Here is a 26,132-nt window from a genome sequence, read left to right as displayed (position 1 = left end):
TATTATAATAGATATATTTTTTTCAGTGCAGAAACTACATATAGTATCTCCAGTGATTGTTTGGCACATAATAGACACTCAGTAAGTGAAGAGAAATTGGTTAACTGCTAATGCTTTTCATTTGTTACAGGGGCATTTATGCAATGAACCTTTGGATATGTACAGTTATTTACATAACCAAGGAATTGGCATTTCACTTGCTCAATTCTATATCTCATGGGCTGAAGAATATGAAGCTAGAGAAAACTTTAAGAGAGCAGATGTGATATTTCAGGAAGGGATTCAACAGAAGGCTGAACCACTGGAAAGACTGCAGTCCCAGCACCGGTAAACTGCTTCTCTGGAGCTTGTCTTAACTGGTTAAAACTAATAACAGTCGTTTTGCATCTGAATAAAGTGCTCTCTATGGATTGGCAAGTTAACTTCATTACTATTCAGTTTTTTAAAAGACATATTTAAATATTTTCCATTTAACATTCTGTAAAATGTACTCTGGTGTACAGTTCTATACATTTTCACAAGTGAGTAGAGACATGTAACCATTACCATAATCAAGATATAGAATAATTTCATCACTCCATAGAATTCCCTCACGTTATCCCTTTGTTGTCAACACCTACTCACAATCCCAATCTCTAGCAACCACTGATGTGTTCTCCAGCCCCATAGTTTTGCCTTTTCCATAATGTCATATAAATGGAATCATACAGTATATAGTGTTGATTCTGGCTGCTTTCATTTAGCACAATGCATTTGAGTTGTAAGAGTTCTTTATATATGCTGAATACAAGCCTTTTGTCAGATGAGTGATTTGTAAGTCTTTTCTCCTAGCTTAAGTCTGGGAGTGTTTTTTATAGACCGAAGTTTTTAATTTTGAAGAAGTTTAACTTACAATTATTTCTTGTATGGATCGTGCTTTTGGTATATCTAAGAATTCCATCTAGCTGAAGGTCACAGAGGTCACGCCTATGTTTTTATCCTAAAGTTTTATAGTTTACTTTTTACATTTAAATCTGTGATCCATTTTGAGTTAATTTTTGTAGAAGGTATCAAGGCTGTTTTTTTTTATTTTGCATATGAGCCTCCATTTATTCCTGTGCCACTTGTTGAAAAGACTTTCTCCATTGAATTACTTGCATCTTTGTCAAAAAGCAAGTGATCATATTTGTATAGGTTTATCTCTGTTACTCTGTTTTGTTCTGTTGATCTCTGTGTCTATCATTGGTATATATCACACTATCTAGATTGCTGAAGTTTTATAGTAAGTCTGGAAATCAGGTAATATGAGTCTTCTAACTGTTCTTTTTAAGTCTTCTAGTTCCTTTGACTCTGTGTATAAATTCTAGAATCAGCTTCCTGGGATTTTGATGAATATTGTGCATGAACAAGGTATATTTCTCCATTTATTTAGATCTTTGATTTCTCTTAGTGGGCTTTGGTAGTTTTTGTCTTTCAAGGAATTGGTCCATTTCATCCAAGTGATGAGTTTATGGACATAGAATTGTTCATAGTATTCCTTTATTATCCTTTTAATGTCTGTAGGTTATGTAGTAACCCCCCTTCTTTTGTTTTTCATATTGATAGTCCTGATATTGGTCTTCTCTTTTTCCTGTCAGTCTGGGTAGAAGTTTATTGATTTCTCTTGATCTTTTTAGGGAATCAGCTTTTGGTTCCATTGATTTTTCTCTTAATTGATATTCTGCTCTTAATTTTATTAATTTCTGCTCTTTATTATTTCCTTCTCTGTGCTTGCTTTGGGTTTAACTTGCCCTTCTTTTTCTAATTTAAGGTGACACTTAGAGCACTGATTTCTAGAATTTTCTTTTCTAATATAAAAAATGTCTGTCTAAGCACTGCTTTAGCCGTATCCCACAAATTTTGATATAATATTATATTTTCATTTTCATTCAGTTCAAAATATTTTTTAATTTTCTTTATGTCTTCCTTTTGATCCATGGGTTATATAGAAGTGTATTGTTTAATTAGGACATGTTCGGAGATTTTTCAGATATCTCCCTGTTAACTGATTTCTAGTTTAATTCCATTATGATCAGAGAACATAATTTGTATGATTTCAATTCTTTTGAATTTATTAAGGTTCATTTTATGGCCCAGAATATGGTCTATCATGGTGAATGTTTTGTGTATACCTGAAAAATATGTCTTTTCTGCTGTTTTGGAGTAAAATGTTCTGTAAATGTCATTTAGGTTAAGTTGATTGGTAATCTGTTCTAGTCTTCTGTATCCTTGCTGATTTTCTGTCTACTTGCTCTATCAGTTACTGAGAGAGGAATTTCGAAGTTTCTTTTATTGTGTTTTGTTTGTTTGGTTGTTTGTTCGTTTTTCTTGCCGCGTGGCTTGTGAGATCTTAGTTCCCCGACCAGGGATTGAACCTGGGCCCTCACCAATGAGAGTGCAGAATCCTAACCACTGGACTACCAGGGAATTCCCTCTTTTATTGTGAATTTATGTTTCTTCTTTGAGCTCATATCAGTCTTGCTACATATATTTTGAAGTTCTGTTGTTAGGTTTATACACATTTAGAATTGATCCCTTTATCATTATATAATGTTCATCTTTATCCCTGATCATACTCGTTCTGAAGTCAGCTTAATCTGATATTGATATAGGCAGTCCAACTTTCTTTAGTTTGCACGGTACATGTTTTTCCTTTCTTTACTTTTTTTTTTTAAGTTTTAGAGTTGTGCAGCCATTGCCACAATCTAATTTTACATTTTTAACACCCCAAAATGAATTCCATACTTATTAGCAGTCACTCCCCATTCCCACTCACCCCAGTTCCAGGCAACCACTAATCTGCTTTCTCTCTCTGCATTTGCCTCTTCTGGACATTGCATGTAAATGGAATCCTACATTATGTGGTCTTTTGTGACTGGCTTCTTTCACTTAGCATGTTTTCAGGGTTCATCATAGATGAACATAGTGTGGCATATATCAGTATTTCATTCCTTTTTATTGTTGAATAATATGTCATTCTATGGACATACCACATTTTGTTGATCCATTCTTCAGTTATTGGGCATTTAGGTTTTTATTTTTTGGCAATTATGAAATAATGCTGCTGTAAACATTCACATTACAGGTTTTTGTGTGGATTCCCTTTTACTTTTTTCTTTTTAACAAAGGGAGTTCTTTTTTTTGTTGAAGTATAGTTGATGTACAGTATTGTAAAAGTTACAGGCGTACAATATAGTGATCCACAATTTTTAAAGGTTATACTCCATTTATAGTTATTATAAAATATTGGCTGTATTCCCTGTGTTGTATAATATGTCCTTGTAGGTTATTTTATACCTAATAGTTTGTACCTTCCAATTCCCTACCCCTATGTTGCCCCTCCCCCTTCCCTCTCCCCACTGGTAACCACTAGTTCTGTATATCTTTGAGTCTGTTTCTTTTTTATTTTATTCACTAGTTTGTTGTATTTCTTAGATGCCACATATAAGTGATATCATACAGTATTTGTCTCTGCCTCTGACTTATTTCACTTTGCATAATCCCCTCCAAGTTCATCCATGTTGTTGCAAATGACAAGATTTCATTCTTTTTTATGACTGAGTAGTATTCCACTGTATATGTATACCACATCTTGTTTATCCATTCATCTGTTGGTGGACACTTAGGTTGCTTCCGTATCTTGGCAATTGAAAATAACACTATTCTGAACGCTGGAGTGCATGTATCTTTGCAAATTAGTGTTTTTGGTTTTTTTTGGATATATACCCAGGATTGGAATTGCTGGGTCATATGGTAGTTCTGTTTTTAGTTTTTTGAGAAACCTCCATGGAGCTCTTTTCCATAATGGCCGCAGCAATTTACATTCCTACAACAGTGTACAAGGGTTCCCTTTTCTCCACATCCTTGCCAACATTTGTGATTTGTGTTCTTTTTGATGATAGCCATTCTGACAGGTGTGAGGTGATACCTCATTGTGGTTTTGATTTTCATTTCCCTGATGATTAGTGATGTTAAGCATCTTTTCATGTGCCTTCTGGCCATCTGCGTTTCCTCTTTGGAAAAAAGCCTTTTAAGGTCTTCTGCCCATTTTTTAATCAGGTTGCTCCTTTTGCTTTTAACCTGTCAATGTCTTTATATTTAAAGTGGTTCTTACACGCTAAAGAGTTGGGTGTTGTGTTTTTCTCAGTTCTTGCAGTATCTTTTATGTGGTATACTTAGAACATTTTAATGGAATTATCAATTTTGGGGGATTTAGATCTGTTATTATTTGTTTTCAGTTTGTTCTCTGTCTTTTGTTCGTCTGTTGCCCCTTTCCTCCTGTCTTCTTTTGGATTATTTGAATTTTTTTTTAATTTCATTTAAATTTATTTTATTGGCTTTTTGTCTGTTACTTTTTTAGTGGTTGCTCTAGGGTATATTATACATATATCTAACCTTTCACGGTCTCCTTAGAGTTAATATTTTACCACTTCAAGTAAAATATAAAAGCTTTATAACCATATGGGTTCTTTATCTTCCCGACTTTTTTGATGTACTGGTTGTATGTATTATATTTACATACATTAAAAACCCCATCCGGGACTTCCATGGTGGCGCAGTGGTTAAGAATCTGCCTGCCAATGCAGGGGACACGGGTTCGATCCCTGGTCCACGAAGGTCCCACATGCCCCGGAGCAGCTAAGCCTGTGAGCCACAGCTGCTGAGCCTGCTCTGTAGAGCCTGCACTCTAGAGCCCGTGAGCCGCAACTACTGAGCCCACGTGCCGCAGCTGCTGAAGCCCGCGCATCTAGAGCCTGTGCTCCACCGCAAGAGAAGCCACCGCAATGAGAAGCCTGCACACCGCAAGGAAGAGTAGTCCCCGCTCACTGCAAGTAGAGAAAGCCCATGCGCAGCAACAAAGACCCAACACAGCCAAAAATAAATAAATAAAATAAATAAATTTTTTTAAAAAAGAAGAAAACCCCATCAGACAATGTTATAATTTTTGCTTTCATCAGCCATACATATTTTAAAGAACTTAGGAGAAAAATAATCTTTTATATTTACCATTTTTGTTCTTTCTTTATTCCTGAAATTCCAGGTTCTCCTCTGGTGTCATTTCCTTTCAGCCCAGTGAGGGGTTTTTTTAGCCATTCATTTAGAGTGAGTCTTTTGCCTAAAAATTATCTTAGTTTTGTTTTCATCTGAGAATGTCTTTATTCATCTTCATTCCTGAAGGATATTTTCACTGGATATAGAATTCTGGGTAACAGTTCTTTTAACATGTTTCTGTCTTCTGGACTCCATGACTTCTGATGGGAAACCTGTAGTCATTTGAATGGTTCTTCCCCATTTTTTGTAGTGTGTTGATTTTCTCTGGGTATATTTAAGGTTTCTTTCTTCAACATTGCTTTTCAGCAGTTTGATCATGATGTGTCTAGGTGTGATTACCTTTATGTTTAATCCATTTGGGGATTACTGCACTTTTTGAATTTGTAAATGCATGCCTTTCACAAAATTTGAAAAGTTTTCAGCCATTATTTTAAAAATATGTGTCTAGGGCTTCCCTGGTGGCGCAGTGGTTGAGAGTCCGCCTGCCGATGCAGGGGACACAGGTTTGTGCCCTGGTCCGGGAGGATCCCACATGCCGCGGAGCGGCTGGGCCCGTGAGCCATGGCCGCTGAGCCTGCGTGTCCATAGCCTGTGCTCCGCAATGGGAGAGGTCACAACAGTGAGAGGCCCGCGTACCACAAAAAAAAACAAAAGCAAAACGTGTCTATACCTTTTCTTCTGGGACTTCAGTTATGCATATGTTAGACTTTCTGATATTGTCCCACAGGTCCCTGAAGCTCTGTTCATTAAAAAAAAAATTTAACCTTTATTCTTTCTGTTCTTTAGGGTGGCCAATTTTTATTTATTTGTTTTCAGGTTCATTTACTCTTTTCTCAGTCTTCTCCATTCTGATAATGAGTATATACAGTAAATTTTTTATTTCGGATACTGTGTTTTTCAGGTCTAAAATTTCCATTTGATTCTTTTTCATACTTTCTGTGTGTCTGCTGAGAACTATCTTTCCACTCATTTCAAATGTTTTTACCTTTATCTTATGGAGCATCATTATAATAGCTGCTTTAAAATCTCTGTCTGAAAACTCTAACACCTGGGTCATTTGATGTTTGTATCTGTTGATTTTTTTTTTCCTTTGAGAATCGGTCACATTTTCCCAGTTCTTCGTGTGTGACTTAATTTTGGATGATATCCTGGACATTTATCCTGAATTATTCGACTCTAGGTCCTGTTGGTTGATGTTCTCTGGAGAATGTTGATGTTTTTGTCTTACTAGGTAACTAACCTTCAGATATCATAATTTCTTTTTCATCTTATGTGGGTATTGGTTCCAGTGTCAGTTCAATTTTCCAAAGACCTTTGGGTCTATCCCATGTGTCTGTTGCTCTGGGGTTAGTCTAGGACTTGGGCAGTGGTTTATACTATAGTTCAATTCTCAAAGCCTTTTCTCTGCTGCTTTGGGTCTGCCCTGTGTATGCATAGCTCAGGGGTGAGTCCAGAGCTTGTGCCAATTTATGTATAGAATTAGGAGATCCCTTTCTTCAGCTCATCCTCTCCAATGTTTCTCCCATACTCATTGGCCCTCAGAGTCCTGTTTTCCCAGTCCTCTGGCCAGAAAGATGAGGTTTCTCTAGGAGTTTTAGCTTCCCACACCACCAGTGTAACAATTCAAAGTGAGGAAAAGAGATGAAGGGGAAAAAAAAAAGAAACCAGGAAGCAGCCCTGTGTGGGTTGTTTCTTCAAGTTTGACTCCTCTCCACAGTCCACTTGCTTTTGTTTACATTTCAGAGATCTCAGTTGCTTTTTTGTATTTTGTCTAACGTTTTTAATTCTAATCAGTGAGAGAGAGAGAAGCTATCATGAGCTTGTTCCATCTTGGCCAGCGTTCGCAGTTTATTCAGTTTTTTCACCCTTTTGATAATGCTTGAAACTTGGGCAGCAGCACAGGAAGTTTAGACTTCAAACTTCTGCCAGCTTTACTAAAGTAAAATGTCCTGTTGGATGCAACTTCATTTCATCTGATTCAGGAAAAATGGTGGGGTAGGGGGTAGGGTGGGGATTCTATGTAGAGAGAGAAAGACATGCAGCGATAAAAATAGACGTGGCAAGATGTTAACAATTAGTGAATCTAGGTAAAGGGTATATCGGTGCTCATTTACTCTTTCAACTATTTCGTGAGTTTAAAAAGTTGGTGGGAAAGTCTCATCTTAATAAATTCTATGATCTTAATCTTAGACATCCTGATCTGATCCTGAGATCAACTTACTCGTGCTCTTCAGAGTATTTTTAATTGGTCAAGTTTGGACATACAGAGGGGGAGCTAAATCATTCTAGCCAAAACCTTTTCTGATTTCAAGGTGGCTTTCTTTATTCCTGAGAGATTAAACACTTTCTTTTGGCTATTTGTATATATTTCTTCCCTTATCCCACTTTTCGCCCTTGTTTATTTAACAAATTAAGAAATTTGAATCTGGTGAGTAGTGTTCATCCCACCAAATGTTAATTGTCCATTCTCTTACTTCAGACAATTCCAAGCTCGAGTGTCTCGGCAAACTCTGTTGGCACTTGAGAAAGAAGAGGAGGAGGAAGTTTTTGGATCTTCTGAACCACAACGAAGCACATTGGCTGAACTAAAAAGCAAAGGGAAGAAGACAGCAAGAGCTCCAATCAGCCGTGTAGGAGGTGCTCTCAAGGGTAAGTTTGTTAAGTGTTGTTATGGGAAGCTCTTCGTCTCAGGTGGTAGGCAAATTATGTAAGGAGAACATGTATAAATATATATGTGGACATTGTCCTTCTGTTCTGAGTACTAGGTGGCAAAAAAGAAAAGTCTAAGGAGAACTGAGATCACAGTGTGCAGTAACACTAAAACATGTCAGCATTTTGTCTCTTAATTAAGAAAAACCCATTCTGAGGCCCTTATAATGCAAAAGAAAAAGAGAGAGAGAGAAAAAAACCTAACCTAATATACAGGGAGCATCTAGAGTTTCTCAGTTTTAGTTGTTAGTTGAAAGAATATATGCAATAATATAGCAAGTATTATCAAAGTAAAGCTTACATGTACCAAATCCTCAAAGAATGTTTTAACTTGGTCTTCAGCTTTTGAGGGGTCAGAAATTGGGCTGTCTTTGTATACCTAAAGATGATCAGTAATAGCTTTTTTAAAAATTCACTATTTTTTAGGGAAATTTAGGTTTACAGCAAAATTGAGTGGAAGGTACAAAGATAAATAATTATTAACCAAATTTATAGCAGTTAGACATGTAGACCAGATTTTTAAAAGATCTCTTATCCCTTTCCTGATATCAACTTTTAATACTCAGAATGGGGACTTCCCTGGTGGCACAGTGGTTAAGAATCTGCCTGCCAATGCAGGGGACATGGGTTTGAGCCCTGGTCTGGGAAGATCCCACATGCCGCAGAGTAGCTAAGCCCATGCACCACAACTACTGAGCCTGCGCTCTAGAGCCTGTGCGCCACAACCATTGAAGCCTGTGCGCCCTGGAGCCCGTGCTCCCCAATAAGAGAAGCCACTGCAATGAGAAGTCCGTGTGCAGCAACAAAGACCCAACGCTGCCAAAAATAAATAAAAATTAATACTCAGAATGTTCCTTGGAGATCTGAGAATTAGGGTATAAGGAATATAGTCTTAAAGAATATTTCATCCAGATCATGATGAAGCTTGATTCTAATAAGCAGCCCCACTAAAGAGAATACCACTAATAAGTGGGCTAATTTGTTTTTTCTAGATTCAGTACATTTCAGCTGATTTCCATTGAGGGAAAGTTTTAAACTGAAAAATGAAGATTAAGATTAGGTTAGTCTGGTAAAATTAGGCAATGTTAGAATGATGACTGAAGGAAGATGTAGAATTTGTTTCTTGGATATCTATGCATAGAAGATTACAGGTGAGGGAAAAGAGGTAGGGTATAAGTAACATACAGAATGGACTTAAAAATTACTAATTTGATCCATTAAGGTTTTTAAAATTATTATTTAAAAAAATCTATGATTGTGTGGTAGTAGAAGTAATCTCCTTGATTTGGGAAAGAATTAGGTATACCTTCTTGGGCATCTAAATTGATAATTAAAGATTTTACATGGAGTTTTAATATTTTTCTCTTAGCTCCAAGGCACAACAGAGGACTCCAAAATCCAGTTCTTCAACAGATGCAAAGTAATTCTAGAATTACTGTTTTTGATGAAAATGCTGATGAACCTTCTAGAGCGGAGTCATCTAGGCCTACAGGGCAGCCATGGATAGCACCTCCTGTGTCCAGGGCCAAAGAGAATGAGCTGCAAGCTGGCCCTTGGAACACAGGCAGGCCTTTGGAATACAGGGTAAGGACTCTTAGATCCAGTTTATTTGCTGACATAACAAAGACTTCAGAGTTAGAGTAGATGAGTATTTTTAGCATCTCTCTTAATTCCTCTTGAATAATTAGGCATGGTCGGCATATGTTGTGTCAGAATGTAAAACCATGGTAATTTTAGTTTTCTTCTTCATCGCCAGCCTCGTGGCAATGCAGCTTCTATGACAGCTGTACCCTCTGTGCTTCCCAGTTTTACTCCATATGTGGAAGAGACTGCACAACAGCCAGTTATGTGAGTTTGGTTTCCAGATATTTTGAGGTGGGAATTATGAAGAGTGGGCAGGGGCACCTATCCTAGTTCCCAAAGGCATTTTCTTCTTTGTGGGGATGAAGGTAAACCAAAGTTTTATTTCCTTTACATCTATATTTTTTTGAGTATGTTAGGGCTAAAAGACTATTTGTTGGTATTATTAAGGAATAAACTCAATAGGTTTATATTTACATTGCTGTAGTCAAAGACAGTCACTGTGATTTAAATGAGGTGTTCTACCTTTGTTATTGACAGTAATGAGAAATTATGGCAGTTTTTCCTCGTAACCTGCTTTTTCTTTCTGGATGTCTTTTTCTTCCTAACCCTTGGCATTTCTGTTTAAAAGAAAAAATATGATAGATGATGACTAAATAAACAGGCAGTCTGAGATTCAGTCTAATATGTAACATTGTGGAGTTCTAATATTAGGTCGTATTTTGCACCCCATGGCAAGAGTTTCCTCATAACTAAGCTATAACCCTTCGTATATGCTAGGTATGATGTTTGTGTGGGATTTTCATAGAGTCTTTTATCAGTTGAGGAAGGCTTTTAAGCATGTAGATGCTTGGGCCATTCAAGGTTCTGATCCAGTGTATCTGAGGTGAAGACCAGGTATCTTTAGTTGTAAAAAGGTACATAAGAAAATAAAAGATACATAAGTGATTCTGATCCATTGTCCAGATTGAGAACATCTGCCCTATCCCGATTGAGGTACTTTATGCTTCATTCTTCAAACCTATATTACCACTCTCATTCTTCCCCCTCAGCTGAGAACATTGAATTTCACATCATCAGTTCCCTAAATGCTATATTCCTAACTCTAATTCTTTGGGGTGCTAAACAATGGAAAATGGGCTGTATTGCATAAGTTAACTTCATTTCATACACTGGCTTTGATTTAGATATTTCCACAGACATAGAAAATAAACTTATGGTTACCAAAGGGGAAAGATGAGGGGAGAGATAAGTTAGGAGGTTGGGATTAACATATACACACTACTATATGTAAAATAGATAACCAACAAGGACCTACTGTATAGCACAGGGAACTATACTCAATATTTTGTAATAACCTATAAGGGAAAAGAATCTGAAAAAGAATATATCTATAAGTATATATATATATATATATATATGTATAAGTGAATCACTTTGCTGTACATCTGAAACGAACACAAATCAACTATACGTCAATAAAAACAATTTTTTTAATAAAAATATTACCTCCTTTAAAAAAAAGATATGGTATTCAGATTTATTTTTACCTATAACTAATAAAAGCTATATGATGAACCTAACTTACACCTAATTTCTTTCTTCATCATAGTAGTACTCAGAACATAATTGTTGATGGACCATGTAAATTATTTTTAGCCTGTTTTCTCAGTCTTTTTTGTTTTTGTTTTTTTGGAATCGCTCACATATAGCCTCACTACTGACATTGTCCCTGTGTTCTGTCAAAACGTAAGAAATAACTCATTTGATCTGTATGGTGAATAATAATTATCTTGCTTCTTTTAGGACACCATGTAAAATTGAACCCAGTATAAACCACATTCTAAGCACAAGAAAGCCTGGAAAGGAAGAAGGAGATCTCCTGCAAAGAGTTCAGAGCCTTCAGCAAGAGTCTGAGGAGAAGAAAGAGAAAATGATGTATTGTAAGGAGAAGATTTATGCAGGAGTGGGGGAGTTCTCCTTTGAGGAGATCCGGGCTGAGGTTTTCCGGAAGAAATTAAAAGAGCGAAGAGAAGGTATGTGTATTGATCTAGTTCAAGTTTGTAAAAATAACTTAGTTGTAGGAAGATTGAGTTGATATGTTAAATCTGAGGAAAATTACCCCATTGTGAGTACCTTTATGTGATGCTTCTGTGGTTTCTATGTTTCTCCATTTAGGCTGAATTTCCATTGTTGCTTTCCATGAAACCCCTGAGGAAAAATATTAAGCAACTAAGTTTGTGTTCAAAAGTAAAGGAACTGCATGACCAATTCATAATTTCCCTGCAATCGGCAGACAGAGTGCTTTTCCTAACATTTCCTAAATATTTCACTTTACTTTTGATACTTCAGCCGAAATTTCTCCCAGGGCTTATTTAGGTTAACATACTCACTCATTTAGATGATAGTGATGTGTACTGATTAGTAAAGACATTATGTTCTTTCTAAGTTAAGGGAAGCTTCACTATAAATTGAAAAACTGGGAATTTGGGGGAAGTGGGAAGTGGTTCTGATTCTGAAGCCTAGAAGTACTTGGGGGCAAGAGGTGTGCAGAATAGGCTGAAAGTAGGGAAGTATAGCATTTGGAGCTTAAGGCATTAGAAGATGCGCGAGAGTACAGAAAGGGAGGTAAGGGAGAGTCCAGAAATAAATTTCATTCATTTAGACATTTTGACTAGGATCTATACCAAGAAAGAAGAAATTTTTTTTTTTTTTTAAACACAGGCATCCAGAGTAACCTACTATTGCAGCTCAGCTCACTTAAGGAGACGTGGCATTCATAAGGCTAGCTGGGAAACTTAACCATCACTTGTAATTTGTTTGAGAAAAATATATTTCAGAGTTCCAGGTGACAAGTTAGAAGCAAACGTCTGTAAAGCAGACTGTACGTTTGGAATTGCCCTATTTGTTACATCAACTGGTGCCTTCCAAGGTTGACAGAAGTGCTCTGGGCTCAAATAATACATTGAAAAATGGAATCTACGTGTCTAGGTAGGAGACAGGGAATGGTTAAAAAGCAAGGAGCTGGTTGTGTAAAGCTTTTCAAAGTGGGAACCACCACAACAAAGAAGTAGGCTAGCAAAGTAGCCAAATATGAGCTGGGAAAGGAACTAGGTACTTAGATTAAAACTACTGCTTCCTAAAGGGAAGGCTCTAGCTATGCCAAGTATATACCGGTAAAATAGTACATTTTATTCTCAACTAGCCAAAGAAGGACCTGAGCTAGGGTTAGTTGGGATTTGAGTAGTTAAAAAAAGTATTGACCTTTGAGGATATTTTAATACTCATTTCCTAAACTTGTCTCTGAATCTAGTTTGTACTCTTATAAATCCTTATGCCTATAAGAAAGAGGTTTCTTCTTATACTGAAAATTAGCTTCAAAGATTGTTGCAGACTTTCACTCTCAGGTAGGGATATGAGAAATGAGGAAGCCACAGGTTGGGCCTAAAGACAAGGCTGTTATCCTTTCTTACCATTGCTACTTCCAAACCATATTCCCCATCCTCCTTCAAAAAGCTTCTTTCGGATTCATGTCTTCCAATTTTTTTTTTTCTGCCTCTTCAACCTCCTTAGTGTTCTCACCTCAGACTTTTTAGTCACTCCCTGTCACTCATTAACTGACTAAGCACCTGGCTCATATCTTACTTTCTACTCCCTACATGATCCACTATACTGTATTCACCTGGCAGAACCTCAACCCTGCTTAAATCCAGCTCTCTGCTCACACTCTGTACCTGCATCCAAGTATTGATAGTTTAAATGTAGCTGGAGAAAAATGCAACTGTGTGCATCGGTCTCATTTTAAATTCTTTTTTTTGTGGGGGGGGTATAGTTGTTTTACAATGTTGTATTGGTTTCTACTGTACAGCGAAGTGGAGTTCCCTGTGCTATACAGCAGGTTCTTGTTAGTTATCTATTTTATACATATTAGTGTATATATGTCAATCCCAATCTCCCAGTTCATCCCACCCCACACTTTCCGCCCTTGGTAGCCATACGTTTGTTCCCTGCATCTGTGTCTCTGTTTCTGCCTTGCAAACCAGTTCATCTGTACCATTTTCCCAGATTCCACATATATGTGGAAATATATGCACATATATTCCACATATATGCAAATATATACCATATTTGTTTTCCTCTTTCTGACTTACTTCACTCTGTATGACAGTCTCTAGTTCCATCCATATCTCTACAAATGACCCAATTTTGTTCCTTTTTATGGCTGAGTAATATTCCATTGTATATATATACCACATCTTTTTTTTTAATATATAAATTTATTTATTTTTGGCTGCATTGGGTCTTCGTTGCTGTGCGCGGGCTTTCTCTAGTTGCAGCGAGCAGGGGCTACTCTTTGTTGTGGTGCCCGGGCTTCTCGTTGTGGTGCGCGGGCTTCTCTCGTTGCGGAGCACAGGCTCTAGGCACACGGGCTTCAATAGTTGTGGCTCGCAGGCTCTAGAGCACAGGTTCAGTAGCTGTGGCACATGGGCTTAGCTGCTCTGCGGCATGTGCGATCTTCCTGGACCAGGACTTGAACCTGTGTCCCCTGCATTGGCAGGCGGATTCTTAACCACTATGCCACCAGGGAAGCCTGTACCACATCTTCTTTATCCATTCATCTGTTGATGGACATTTAGGTTGCTTCCATCACCTGACTATTGTAAATAGTGCTGCAATGAACATTGGGGTGCGTGTGTCTTTTTGAATTACGGTTTTCTCTGGGTATATGCCCAGTAGTGGGATTGCTGGGTCATATGGTAGTTCTATTTTTAGTTTTTTAAGGAACCTCCATACTGTTCCCCATAGTGGCTGTATCAGTTTACATTCCCACCAACAGTGCAGGAGGGTTCCCTTTTCTCCACACCCTCTCCAGCATTTATTGTTTGTAGATTTTCTGATGATGCCCATTCTAACCGGTGTGAAGTGATACTTCATTGTAGTTTTGATCTGCATTTCTCTAATAATTAGTGATGTTGAGCATCTTTTCATGTGCCTCTTGGCCATCTGTATGTCTTCTTTGGAGAAATGTCTATGTAGGTCTTCCACCCATTTTTTGATTGGGTTGTTTGTTTTTTTGATATTGAGCTGCATGAGCTGTTTATATATTTTGGACATTAATCATTTGTCAATTGCTTCGTTTGCAAATATTTTTTCCCATTCTGAGGGTTGTCTTTTCGTCTTGCTTATGATTTCTTTTGCTGTGCAAAAGCTTTTAAGTTTCCTTAGGTCCCATTTGTTTATTTTTGTTTTTATTTCCATTTCTCTAGGAAGTGGGTCAAAAAGGATCTTGCTGTGATTTATGTCAAAGAGTGTTCTTCCTATGTTTTCCTCTAAGAGTTTTATACGGTCCAGTCTTACATTTAGGTCTTTAATCCATTTTGAGTTTATTTTTGTGTATAGTGTTAGGGAGTGTTCTAATTTCATTCTTTTACATGTAGCTGTCCAGTCATTTTAAATTCTTGACCACAAATCTCAAATGAGCATTTACCAGTGCCTAACAATCATTCTAATTTCCTGGTAGGTGAATTTCTTCTTTCTGCTAAACAACTAATTTAATTTTCTTTCATATTTTCAAATCTGCATCCCTGTCCCTCCTCACCTATAATCTCGTTTCTAATTTCATTGAGAAAATAGAAGGAATGTAATGGTAACACCATTTTCTTCCACCAAATCTACCATATCTGCAGTCTGTACCTATACACTCATTCTTTCTGTTAAAATTAACGTTTCCCTGGGGCTTCCCTGGTGGTGCAGTGGTTAAGAATCTGCCTGCCAATGCAGGGGACACGGGTTCGAGCCCCGGTCTGGGAAGATCCCACATGCCACGGAGCAGCTGAGCCCGTGTGCCACAACTACTGAGCCTGCGCCCCTAGAGCCCATGCTTCGCAACAAGAGAAGCCACCGCAATGAGAAGTCTGTGCACCCCAACGAAGAGTAGCCCCACTCACAACTAAAGAAAGCCTGTGGGCAGCAATGAAGGCCCAACATGGCCAGTAAATAAATAAATAAATAAATTTTTAAAAAAATTAATGTTTCTCTGTTCTTATCAAAGGAGTGGCCCTTTTTTCTTCCCCTTCCAGTATTTTCCCTTTTTACTAAACCATTCTCACTAATTTATACATATATACTCTAATGTCCCCATTCTTTAAAAAAAAAGGAAAAGAAAAAATCTCCATTATCCTCATATTCTTCTCTAGCTACTACCCCGTTTTTATACTCTCTTTCACAGCAAAATTTGGGGGGAATTGTAATCATCTTTTGCTGCCTATTATTTCCTCAAGCATCCCTTCTATTCCAGTGATCACGGTGACCAGAAACCTCCTTTTTGCCAAATCTTATGGCTCTTTCTCAGTGCTGATCTTTATTGACCTCTTGGCTTCATTTGGCACAGTTGATGAAATACTATATGAAATGCTTCTCTTGGCTTCTTCCTTGATGTGTATTCCCATTCAGTTTCCTTTACTCCTGTTCTTCTCATTCAGGACCTCTTCTTGAGGCCCAGGGGAGAGTTCTGAAGTATCCCAATTATCTTTTCTTTCAACAGCTATCTTTAGGTAATAGATTAAATACTGTTTTCAAGCCATGGACTCTCAAATTCATATCCCCATCCCTGACATTTCACCTGAACCGCAGACTCACATTTAGTTGCCTGCATCTATTGGCTATCCTAATAGACATTTTAAAGTCAACCTAACCAAAAATAGTTACTGGGACTTCCCTGGTGGTCCAGTGACTAACACTTTGCACTCCCAATGCAGCGGGCCCTGGTCCGATCTCTGGTCAGGGAACTAGATCCCACGTGCTGCAACTAAGAGTTTGCATGCCGCAACTAAATATCCTACATACCTCAACTAAAAGATCCCGCATGCCGCAAGGAAGATCCTGCATGCTGCAACTAAGACCTGGTGCAGCCAAATAAATACTTTAAAGAAAAACAAAGTTAGTGATTTCTGTCACAAACCACACCCCAATATGCAAATGTACCACAGGCTTCCCTATCTCAATAAAAGGCATCCCCATGCACGCAGTTAGTTCAAGCCAAAAAAAGTCCAGAAGTCATCTCTGATCCCTCTTTCTTTACCATTCCCCCACATCTAATGAATAAGCCTATCAACTTTACCACCAAGAAATTTCATAAATCTTTTATTTATCACCATTCCCATTATTACCGCTATCGAAACCACAGTCTTTTAGCTGGACTACTGCGATTAGACTTTCTGCCCTCATTCTGGCCTTAACACAGTCCATTTTATTCACAGCAAATTATCTTTTTTAAAAAGTGAGATCATGGGCTTCCCTGGTGGCACAGTGGTTGAGAGTCCGCCTGCCGATGCAGGGGACACGGGTTCGTGCCCCGGTCCGGGAAGATCCCACATGCCGCGGAGCGGCTGGGCCCGTGAGCCATGGCCGTTGAGCCTGCGCATCCGGAGCCTGTGCTCCGCAACAGGAGAGGCCACAACAGTGAGAGGCCCGCGTACCACACACAAAAAAAAAGAAGTCAGATCATGTCACTCCTTTATTTAAAATTCTCCAGTGTTTTTTCATTGTCTTAGAATGCAGTACAGTGTCTTTACCCCTACGTGATTTGGCCGTTGCCTACCTCTCCAACCTCATCTTTTACTTTGCTCCCTCTATCTGTGCTACAACCATGTTGGCCTTCTTTTGGATCCTTGAACACAATAATCTTGTTCCTGCATTAGGGCCTTTGTGCCAGCTAGTCCTTTGGCCTAAAATCTTTCCCCAGATCTTTATATGACTGGCCCCTTGTCATCCAGGTTACAGCTTTCTAATGTAACTTTCTTAGATGATCTTCCCTGATCTCTGGTCTTAAGTAGCCCCTGACCTCCATCCCCCTACCCAGTGACACATTCTCACATCACCTATTTAGTTTTATTTTTAAAACTGATTTTTCTTGTTAATTTCTGTGTTTGTCCCAAATTGAACGTTAGCATCACATGACCAAGGACTTTGTATTATGTACCACTAAAACGTAAATTCTTAAAGTTGTGCTTGGCACATAATAGATATTCTATTTTTTATTGACTGAATAAATAATAGAGACCTTGGGGCTTCCCTGGTGGCGCAGTGGTTGAGAGTCCGCCTGCCGATGCAGGGAACACGGGTTCGTGCCCTGGTGCAGGAAGATCCCACATGCCGCGGAGCGGCTGGGCCCGTGAGCCATGGCCGCTGAGCCTGCGCATCCAGAGCCTGTGCTCCACAACGGGAGAGGCCACAACAGTGAGAGGCCCGTGTACTGCAAAAAAATAATAATAATAATAATAGAGACCTAGACCTCAAGTTGAGGGCTTTGCTCCATTTGTATCATTCTCATCTGTAATATTAACATACATTGAGGACATGAGCCCCAAAGACAGTTTTTGACAGGATAAATTGCTATGAGGAGTAATGTCTCAGCCAACTTCACTGTTTCTAGCTGAGCTACTGACCAGTGCAGAGAAGAGAGCAGAAATGCAGAAGCAAATTGAAGAGATGGAGAAGAAGCTAAAAGAAATCCAAACTACTCAGCAAGAAAGAGCAAGTGATCAGGTCATTCTCTTTTTCAATACATACAACTAATGCTTATTGAAACAAATTTAAACAATATAAAAATATAGAAAGTAAAAAGTCCTGTCAGACCCACTCAGTTTCTGATAGTTTCTTTGCTATTAGTATCAGTAAAGTTGAGCAGGAAAGTAATTTTAACAGGTGACTTCAAATGGAATTTGTGGCATATAAGTGATGCAATTTATTGACTATTGACTTCTTAGTTATACTCTAAATCACTATTCTGTTACTTCTTACTTTAGATTTTTATTCTAGTTATGTTCCATTAAAATGAGATTAGCTAAAGAAATTTAGTGTGTATTTCCGTGCCACTACTCAGTTGAGTACAACAGTACCAGTTTATACTGGGAACATAAATTATTGGGAAGAACTTTTGTGGTACAGACATTTTATATGGTTAATATATGTCTAGGGGAAGAGTATAGTAAAGTTAATTTTGGCACTAAAACTTGAGAATAGGTAGCATTTTCTATATAGTAGGGACACATTGATTTTGTTTATTTAATGCAAATAGCAAGAAGAGAAGATGTCTACAAAGGAGACAGCTGAACTGCGAATTGTTTCAGAGTCTCAGGAAATACCAGGAATGGCTCTATGCAATTCTGTTTGCCCAGTAAACTCTTGTGCCAGGTAGGACCGCATTGGTGGGAGGGATGGTACTTATAGGAGGGCATCTAGAACTGACCTTTGACTCTCCAGTGACTTGAAGTCTCCTTAACTTTTATAGTATTGAGACATGATTTTTCCAAGTCTTTGTCACAACATAAGCTTTGATGCTGATGAGGGAGGTCTGGGTGCTGGCTTTTTTCCATTAAAAAAAATACATGTTTCTTATAAAAACAACCAACTAATTTTTTAAATGATAATACCACCCATTTCTACTACCAAGAGATGACTAGTATTAACATTGGTATATTCTTATTTGTTGTTTTGGTTTTGTTTTATAAAAATGAAAGCTTACCATTTTGTAATCTGCTTATACTGTTAATGTAACTTAACATCTGTTATCAAATATAATTCTATGACAATTTTAATGACTGAAGGTTCTATCTTAAAGAATTTGGTTTAATGGTACTAGAATATTTTCTTTATCTTAGAGTGAAGAAGATTATATTTAATAAAAAGACCTCTTGGACTTTTAAGGATTAAATAATTCTTTCTGTGGGTACTAAGCACATGTTTTAAAACAAATTTCTTCACAGGGAAACTTCACTTGCAGAAAACATTTGGCAAGAACAGCCTCATTCTAAAAGTGAGTTTTATTTGACAATCTCATGAAGAACTTACTGATACAAAGGCATTATGTAATAAGTGTAAATACTTTTCTTGATTGTGGTAAAAGGATTTGAAAGAAAGCAGAGAGAGGGACTAAGGTACTGTTATATTTGAATCATGGAATTCAGTTATAAGCATATGATTCAAGATATGTTAGACATTTGAAAGAATATTTTTATAAAATAACTCATTGCTTTAAAATATTTGGTTTAAATGTAATTTAAATTTATACTAACTACAAAATAATCTTCCACTTTAGTTAGTGTACTCTAGCTAAGCATATCAGTAGTACCCAGCAGCCAAGAGTGGAAAGTGGTTTTTTGGAAGAATGAGGGGGAAAGCTTAAAACTAAAGCTATTTTATATTCAAATTTGTTGTCTTTTCAGAAACATGTTAAAAGTGGTAGAAACATGAATATCCATCTATAAGTAGTTAAAAAAATTCAGTAGAATCTGATTAAACCTCTAATTCTAACCATTAATTTATAGGAAATGCAAAGCATAGAAGAACATGTGAAACAATATAATTGGCCAAAAATCCAGCATTATGGGGCAAACAACCCAGTTTCTAAAATAAAAAATTAATAGCAAAAACAAAAACCCTATAAAATAAAAGCAATTTAAGAGGCATTTCAACTAGTCACAGTGTATGAATCTACTTTGCATTCCTAATTCAAACTTTCTAGAAAGTTTTGGTAAAATGTGAAACCTCTGACTGGATATTTGAATACAGAAATTGTTAATTCTATAGGTATGATCATGTTTTGAGATTATGCTTTTTAAAAAGAGACTATCTCTTTAAGAAATATGTACTAAAATATTTACATATGCAATGATACGGTGTTTTGTATTTGCTTCAAAATAATCCAGAATTGGGTTAGGTTTGGGGGAGTAGTAGTGGGAAATAAAGATGACACAAGATCATCCATGTTAGGTAATTGTTATTAAATGACGTCTACTTTTATATATTTGAAATTATTTATTATAAAAGATAAACAAAATTGTCTTTATGCTTTCAAACAGCAAAAATGTTAATTGACCTAGTTGTCTTGAAGAGTAGGGCATTTACTCTTAAGAGTGTAAATTTAGTCTCTCTTTCTATAGGTTCCAGTGTACCTTTCTCCATTTTTGATGAATTTCTTCTTTCAGAAAAAAAGACTATCAGGTTTGAGGGGTTTTTTGGTTTTGTTTTGTTTCGACAATTAAAAGTTTTCTATTATTATAAATGAGGATGAAACAGGGGGTTACTGTTATCTATGTTAAGAGAAAAATTGCTGAATGAAATATGTCTTTTTCCAGTCCTTCTGCAGATCCCCCACGGGTTTTAGCCCAACGAAGGCCCCTTGCAGTTCTCAAAACTTCAGAAAGCATCACCTCAAATGAGGATGTATCTCCAGATGTTTGTGTAAGGAGCAATATCCCTAAGTTTATATAAATGGACTAGTGGATAGTTTCATTCAATTCTCACAAAAGTTTAGGGTTAAAATGAAAATTATTGGCTTGAAATAAGCACATGAAAAGACGCTCAAAACCATCTGTTATCAGAGAATGAAAATCAAAACCACAGTGAAATGTTGCACACATGCTCTAGGATGGCTATAATCAAAAAGACAACAAGTGTTGGTGAGGATGGGAAGTAACTAGAACCCTCATACTTTGCTGGTGAGAATGTGAAATGATGCATCCTCTTTGGAAAACAGTTTGGCAGTTCTTCAAAATGTTGAACATAGAGTTACCATATGATCCAGCAATTCCCTCCTAGGTATATATCCAAAAGAATTTAAAACATATCTTCACACAAAAAGCTTTACATGAATGTTCATAGCAGCATTTTTCATAATAGCCAAAAACTGGAAACAGCCCAGTGTTCGTCAACTGATGCATGGATAAACAAAACGTTGTGTATCCATACAATGGAATATTATTCAGCCATAAGAAGGAATGAAGTACTGATATATCTTACAACATGAATGAACCTTGAAAACACTGCTAAAATGAAGCCACACACAAAAGAACACATATTGTATGATTCCATTTATGTGAAATGTCCAGAATAGGCAAATCCATAAAGACAGAAAGTAGATTAGGGATTTCCAGGGGATTAGGGAGAGAGTGGGTTGGAAAGTGACTACAAATGGATATGGTGTTTCTTTTTGAGGTGATGAAGATGTTCTGGAGTTAGATGGTGATGGTTGCAAAGCCCTATGAATATACTAAAAACCACTGAAATGCACACTTTTAAAGGGTGAAGTTTTGGGTATGTTAATTATATCTCAGTTTTTTAAAGTGGGGGAAAAATCACTGCCTTGAAAGCCAAGGATCTTATAAAATGTTTATGAAACATTGGCAATGAAAGAGTTATGTGAACGAACCTTTTTTTTTTGTAGTAATGTTTTATTTTAATCACTGTGGACTAGTGACATGATAATACTTAGGATAAAAAAAGACCCTGTGTAGATATTCAAGACAAAGTAAATAAACTTTATCAGTGACATTTCATTGAAGTCTTAAACCAGCATCTGGAAACTTGTCTTGAGATTGAAGGGAACTGAGTATGTTTAATCTGAAGACTTTTAAGGGGAGACATGATCAGTAGCTACAGTGATTTAAAACACTGATTTAAAACAGTATATTCTCCACATCCTAGGGAATGACTCAAACATGTTTTTGTTTACTTATTTATTGAGGTATATTTTATATTCATAAACTGCACAAATATTAATTTTTATATATGTGAATATCTGTGCGGTCTTCACCCATGTCAAGATACAGAAAATTTCCAGCAACCCAGAGGAACCTCGGGAGCCATTTATGACTAAAGGTGGTCAGGCCCCATTCCAACTATACTGAATTGGAATTTCCAGGGATAAAACCCAAGCATGTATTTTTATTTGTTTTAAATAGTTTCCCAGGTAATTCTAATATAGGTAGTCCACTGACTGCTATGAAAAGATAATGATGTAGAAGAGTAAGTTTTACATACTGTGTTCTGGAGAATACCACCAGAGAATAGATGGATAGGCTAGATTTGGAGGTAGTGGTTCTAGGTTCAGCTGTTCAAGGATGGACTAAATTATTAAAGGGGTAAGTCTCAATCTAGTTTTTTTGTCTTAAACCTCTTACTTGAATTTTGTTAATAGGTACCTACCAGGATTCTTTCCCCTACCAAAAAAAAAATTTAAAGTGTCTAAACTAATAGGGCCATAAGTAGAATTTCATAAAATGTATTCTTAGACTGCAGACATCTATTTTTACTCTAATCTTACAATTTTTAGTTTCACTTATTGTTTCTTCTAGATGTGTCTCACCTCTACTAAATAATGTTGAGTCAGAAATTCAGAGTATATATCATATTGGTAATGATTTAGAAAATTAATATCTAGTATCTATAAGGGTTAAATGAAATAGGCACTTTTGTGTACTTCAGGTAAATGTATAAAATGGTACAATCCCTCTGAGGGCGGTATGTATAAAGACACTTAGTGTTCAATTACCTTTTTGACCTGATAGTTCTACTTTTATGAATTATTCCTAAGAAAGTTAACATATTCTTAAAGATTTAAATCTACAAGAATATTTAAAATAGTTTTATGACAGTGAAAAACAGGGGATAACCTAAAACATTAGGTCAACTTCTGATAAACCCACAATGTTACCATCATGTTTCTAAAGAATTTTTAATAGCACAGAAAATATACTAAAAAATATAATGAGAAGGAATAATATAGACTAGCATAGATACTATAATTTCACTTGTTTTAAAACCTCTTTTTTAAATGCATAGAATATGCTTGTGCATGTATCCTACCAGATGTATATGGTCATAGCAGTTGCCTCTGGGGAGTAGTAACTGGAGTGGAGACGTCAGGGGGAATCAAGTGTGGAAAGGAGACTTTTTCACTATATATCCTTTTAAACTAGTTGACTTTTTAAAACTATATACCTGTATTACTTTTAAAGACAAAGGTGTATTTTTTTTATGGCGACAAAGGCGTATTTTAAATGTTTTCCATTATTTTATACTTTTTTTCCCATATTTTCTACCATGATCATGAATTACCTTTAAGAAATAAAATAGAAATTAAACATTTGTCAAAGAAAAAGACTTAAAAGCTAGGAGGATTGCAGATTATTGGAACATATTCTAGGCCAAAGCCAGAAGAAAAATAGCATTAGTCCTCTAGTTCCTAGGTGAAATTGGTTGGGAAAAAAACATTGTCCAGTATTTTTCCTTTGTATGGAGAATCCTCACAGTGTATTTTTTGATGATATATAATTTGCTGTTTTCATAATACAAAACCTTTTTCCTCAAATGTAATGATGTGCTTTTTAAATTTGTCTTTCTCTAGAGATTCTGATATGATGCTTTTGCACCCTGTGTTAAAAATCACTTATCTAATATGTATCTCTTTCACTAAAAAAGATAGGCCATTCATATGCTCACTGAAATGTTTGAGCTAAGTTTTTTGTGGTTTTTCAGGATGAATTTACAGGAATTGAGCCCTTGAGTGAGGATGCTATTATCACAGGTTTCAGGAATGTAACTATTTGTCCTAACCCAGAAGACACTTGTGACTTCGCTAGAGCAGCTCGTTTTGCATCCACTCCTTTTCATGAGATAATATCCTTGAAGGATCTCCCTTCTGATCCTGAGAGACTGTTGCAGGAAGAGGACCTAGATGTGAAGACTTCTGAGGACCAGCAAACTGCTTGTGGCACTATCTACAATCCAACTCTCAGCATCAAGAAGCTGAGGTGACTGGTGATTATAGGTTGTACAAATCAGGTTGTTTGAGGGCTTTCTTATTCTGTGTGTGCTTGTCAGTTATAGCAATCAATTATGAAGCTTTTACGACCTGCTGGGTACTGTGCTAAGTGCTTTACCTGACAGCTGGGCTCCTCCAGATAAAGTGTTAATGGGATTTAGTATCTGATTTGATTCTAAGGGTTAAAAGTAAATTTTGCCGGATATGGTATCTTTGAGAAAACTCAGCAAAGTGTACCTGATTGGTAGAGACGAGGCATTTATTTTTCCTTTAATATTAAGGTTAAAATAATGGTAGAGTAGGTTGATGCTAATTTCAAATAGGCAATTAGAGACATGTTTTTGGTTTTCTTTAACATCTTTATTGGAGTATAATTGCTTTACAGTGTTGTGTTAGTTTCTGCTGTACAACAAAGTGACTCAGCTACATGCACACATATATCCCCATATCCCCTCCCTCCTGCGTCTCCCTCCCACCCTCCCCATCCCACCACTCCAGGTGGTCGCAAAGCACTGAGCTGATCTCCCTGTGCCATGAAGCTGCTTCCCACTAGCTATCTATTTTACATTTGGTAGTGTATTCGTGTCAGTGCTACTCTCCCACCTCGTCCCAGCCCACCCTTCCCCTTCTCCATGTCCCCAAGTCCACTCTCCACATCTGTGACTTTGTTCGTGTCCTGCCCCTAGGTTCATCAGAACCTTTTTTTTTCTTTTAGATTCCATATATATATGTTAGCGTACAGCATCTATTTTTCTCTTTCTGACTTGTATCACTTTGTATGACAGACTCTAGGTCCATCCACCTCACTACAAATAACTCAGTTTCATTTCTTTTTATGGCTGAGTAATATTCCATTGTATATATGTGCCACATCTTCTTTATCCATTCATCTGTCAGTGGACACTTAGGTTGCTTCCATGTCCTGGCTATTGTAAATAGTGCTTCATTGAACATTGTGGTACATGACTCTTTTTGAATTATGGTTTTCTCAGGGTATATGCCCAGTAGTGGGATTGCTGGGTCATATAGGAATTCTAGTTTTAGCTTTTAAAGGAAGCTCCATACTGTTCTCCATAGTGGCTGTATCAATTTACATTGACACCAACAGTGCAAGAGGGTTCCCTTTTCTCCACACCCTGTCCAGCATTTATTGTTTGTAGGTATTTTGATGATAGCCATTCTGACTGGTGTGAGGTGATACCTCACTGTAGTTTTGATTTGCATTTCTCTAATGATTAGTGATGTTGAGCATTCTTTCATGTGTTTTTTGGCAATCTGTATATCTTCTTTGGAGAAATGTCTATTTAGGTCTTCTGCCCATCTTTGGATTGGGTTGTTTGTGTTTTTGATATTGAGCTACATGAGCTGCTCGTATATTTTGGAGATTAATCTTTTGTCAGGTGTTTCATTTACAATTATTTTCTCCCATTCTGAGGGTTGTCTTTTCATCTTGTTTATGGTTTCCTTTGCTGTACAAAAGCTTTTAAGTTTCATTAGGTCCCATTTGTTTATTTTTGTTTTTATTTCCATTTCTCTAGGAGGTGGGTCAAAAAGGATCTTTCTGTGATTTATGTCATAGAGTGTTCTGCCTATGTTTTCCTCTGTGAGTTTTATAGTATCTGGCCTTACATTTAGGTCTTTAATCCATTTTGAGTTTATTTTTCTGTATGGTGTTAGGGAGTGTTCTAATTTCATTCTTTTACATGTAGCTGTCCAGTTTTCCCAGCACCACTTATTAAAGAGGCTGTCTTTTCTCCATTCTACATTCCTGCCTCCTATGTTCTTGGATTGGAAGAATCAACTTTGTGAAAATGACTATACTACCCAAAGCAAAGATAAGGTGACCATATGTGTGTGGGTTTATCTCTGGGCTTTTTGTCCTGTTCCATTGATCTATATTTCTGTTTTTGTGCCAGTACCATACTGTCTTGATTACTGTAGCTTTGTAGTATAGTCTGAAGTCAGGGAGCCTGATTCCTCCAGCTCTGTTTTTCTTTTGCAAGATTGTTTTGGCTATTTGGGGTCTTTTGTGTTTCTGTACAAATTGTGAAATTTTTTGTTCTAGTTCTGTGAAAAATGCCATTGGTAGTTTGATAGGGATTACATTGAATCTGTAGATTGCTTTGGGTAGTATAGTCATTTTCACAAAGTTGATTCTTCCAATCCA

At 36.9% G+C, this 26,132-nt stretch overlaps 1 protein-coding gene across 1 annotated transcript in view; it reads left to right on the top strand.

Moving 5' to 3' along the window:
- BUB1B (BUB1 mitotic checkpoint serine/threonine kinase B) overlaps window positions 1-26,132 on the top strand; it is a 58,422-nt gene that overhangs the window by 14,111 nt on the left and 18,179 nt on the right. The window contains exons 5-15 of the mRNA XM_030842957.2: window positions 131-327; window positions 7,550-7,719; window positions 9,149-9,363; window positions 9,536-9,627; window positions 11,167-11,396; window positions 17,795-17,907; window positions 18,440-18,555; window positions 19,128-19,177; window positions 20,304-20,364; window positions 20,499-20,604; window positions 23,680-23,954. Of these exons, the coding sequence (XP_030698817.2) occupies window positions 131-327; window positions 7,550-7,719; window positions 9,149-9,363; window positions 9,536-9,627; window positions 11,167-11,396; window positions 17,795-17,907; window positions 18,440-18,555; window positions 19,128-19,177; window positions 20,304-20,364; window positions 20,499-20,604; window positions 23,680-23,954 (1,625 nt within the window). The remainder of the gene's footprint in view (window positions 1-130; window positions 328-7,549; window positions 7,720-9,148; window positions 9,364-9,535; window positions 9,628-11,166; window positions 11,397-17,794; window positions 17,908-18,439; window positions 18,556-19,127; window positions 19,178-20,303; window positions 20,365-20,498; window positions 20,605-23,679; window positions 23,955-26,132) is intronic.

The sequence above is a fragment of the Globicephala melas genome, chromosome 2, assembly GCF_963455315.2.
Source record: "Globicephala melas chromosome 2, mGloMel1.2, whole genome shotgun sequence".
NCBI classification, from domain to species: Eukaryota; Metazoa; Chordata; class Mammalia; order Artiodactyla; family Delphinidae; genus Globicephala; species Globicephala melas.
The sequence above is the reverse complement of the archived record's forward strand: the minus strand, read 5'-3'. Positions and strand labels throughout refer to the sequence as shown.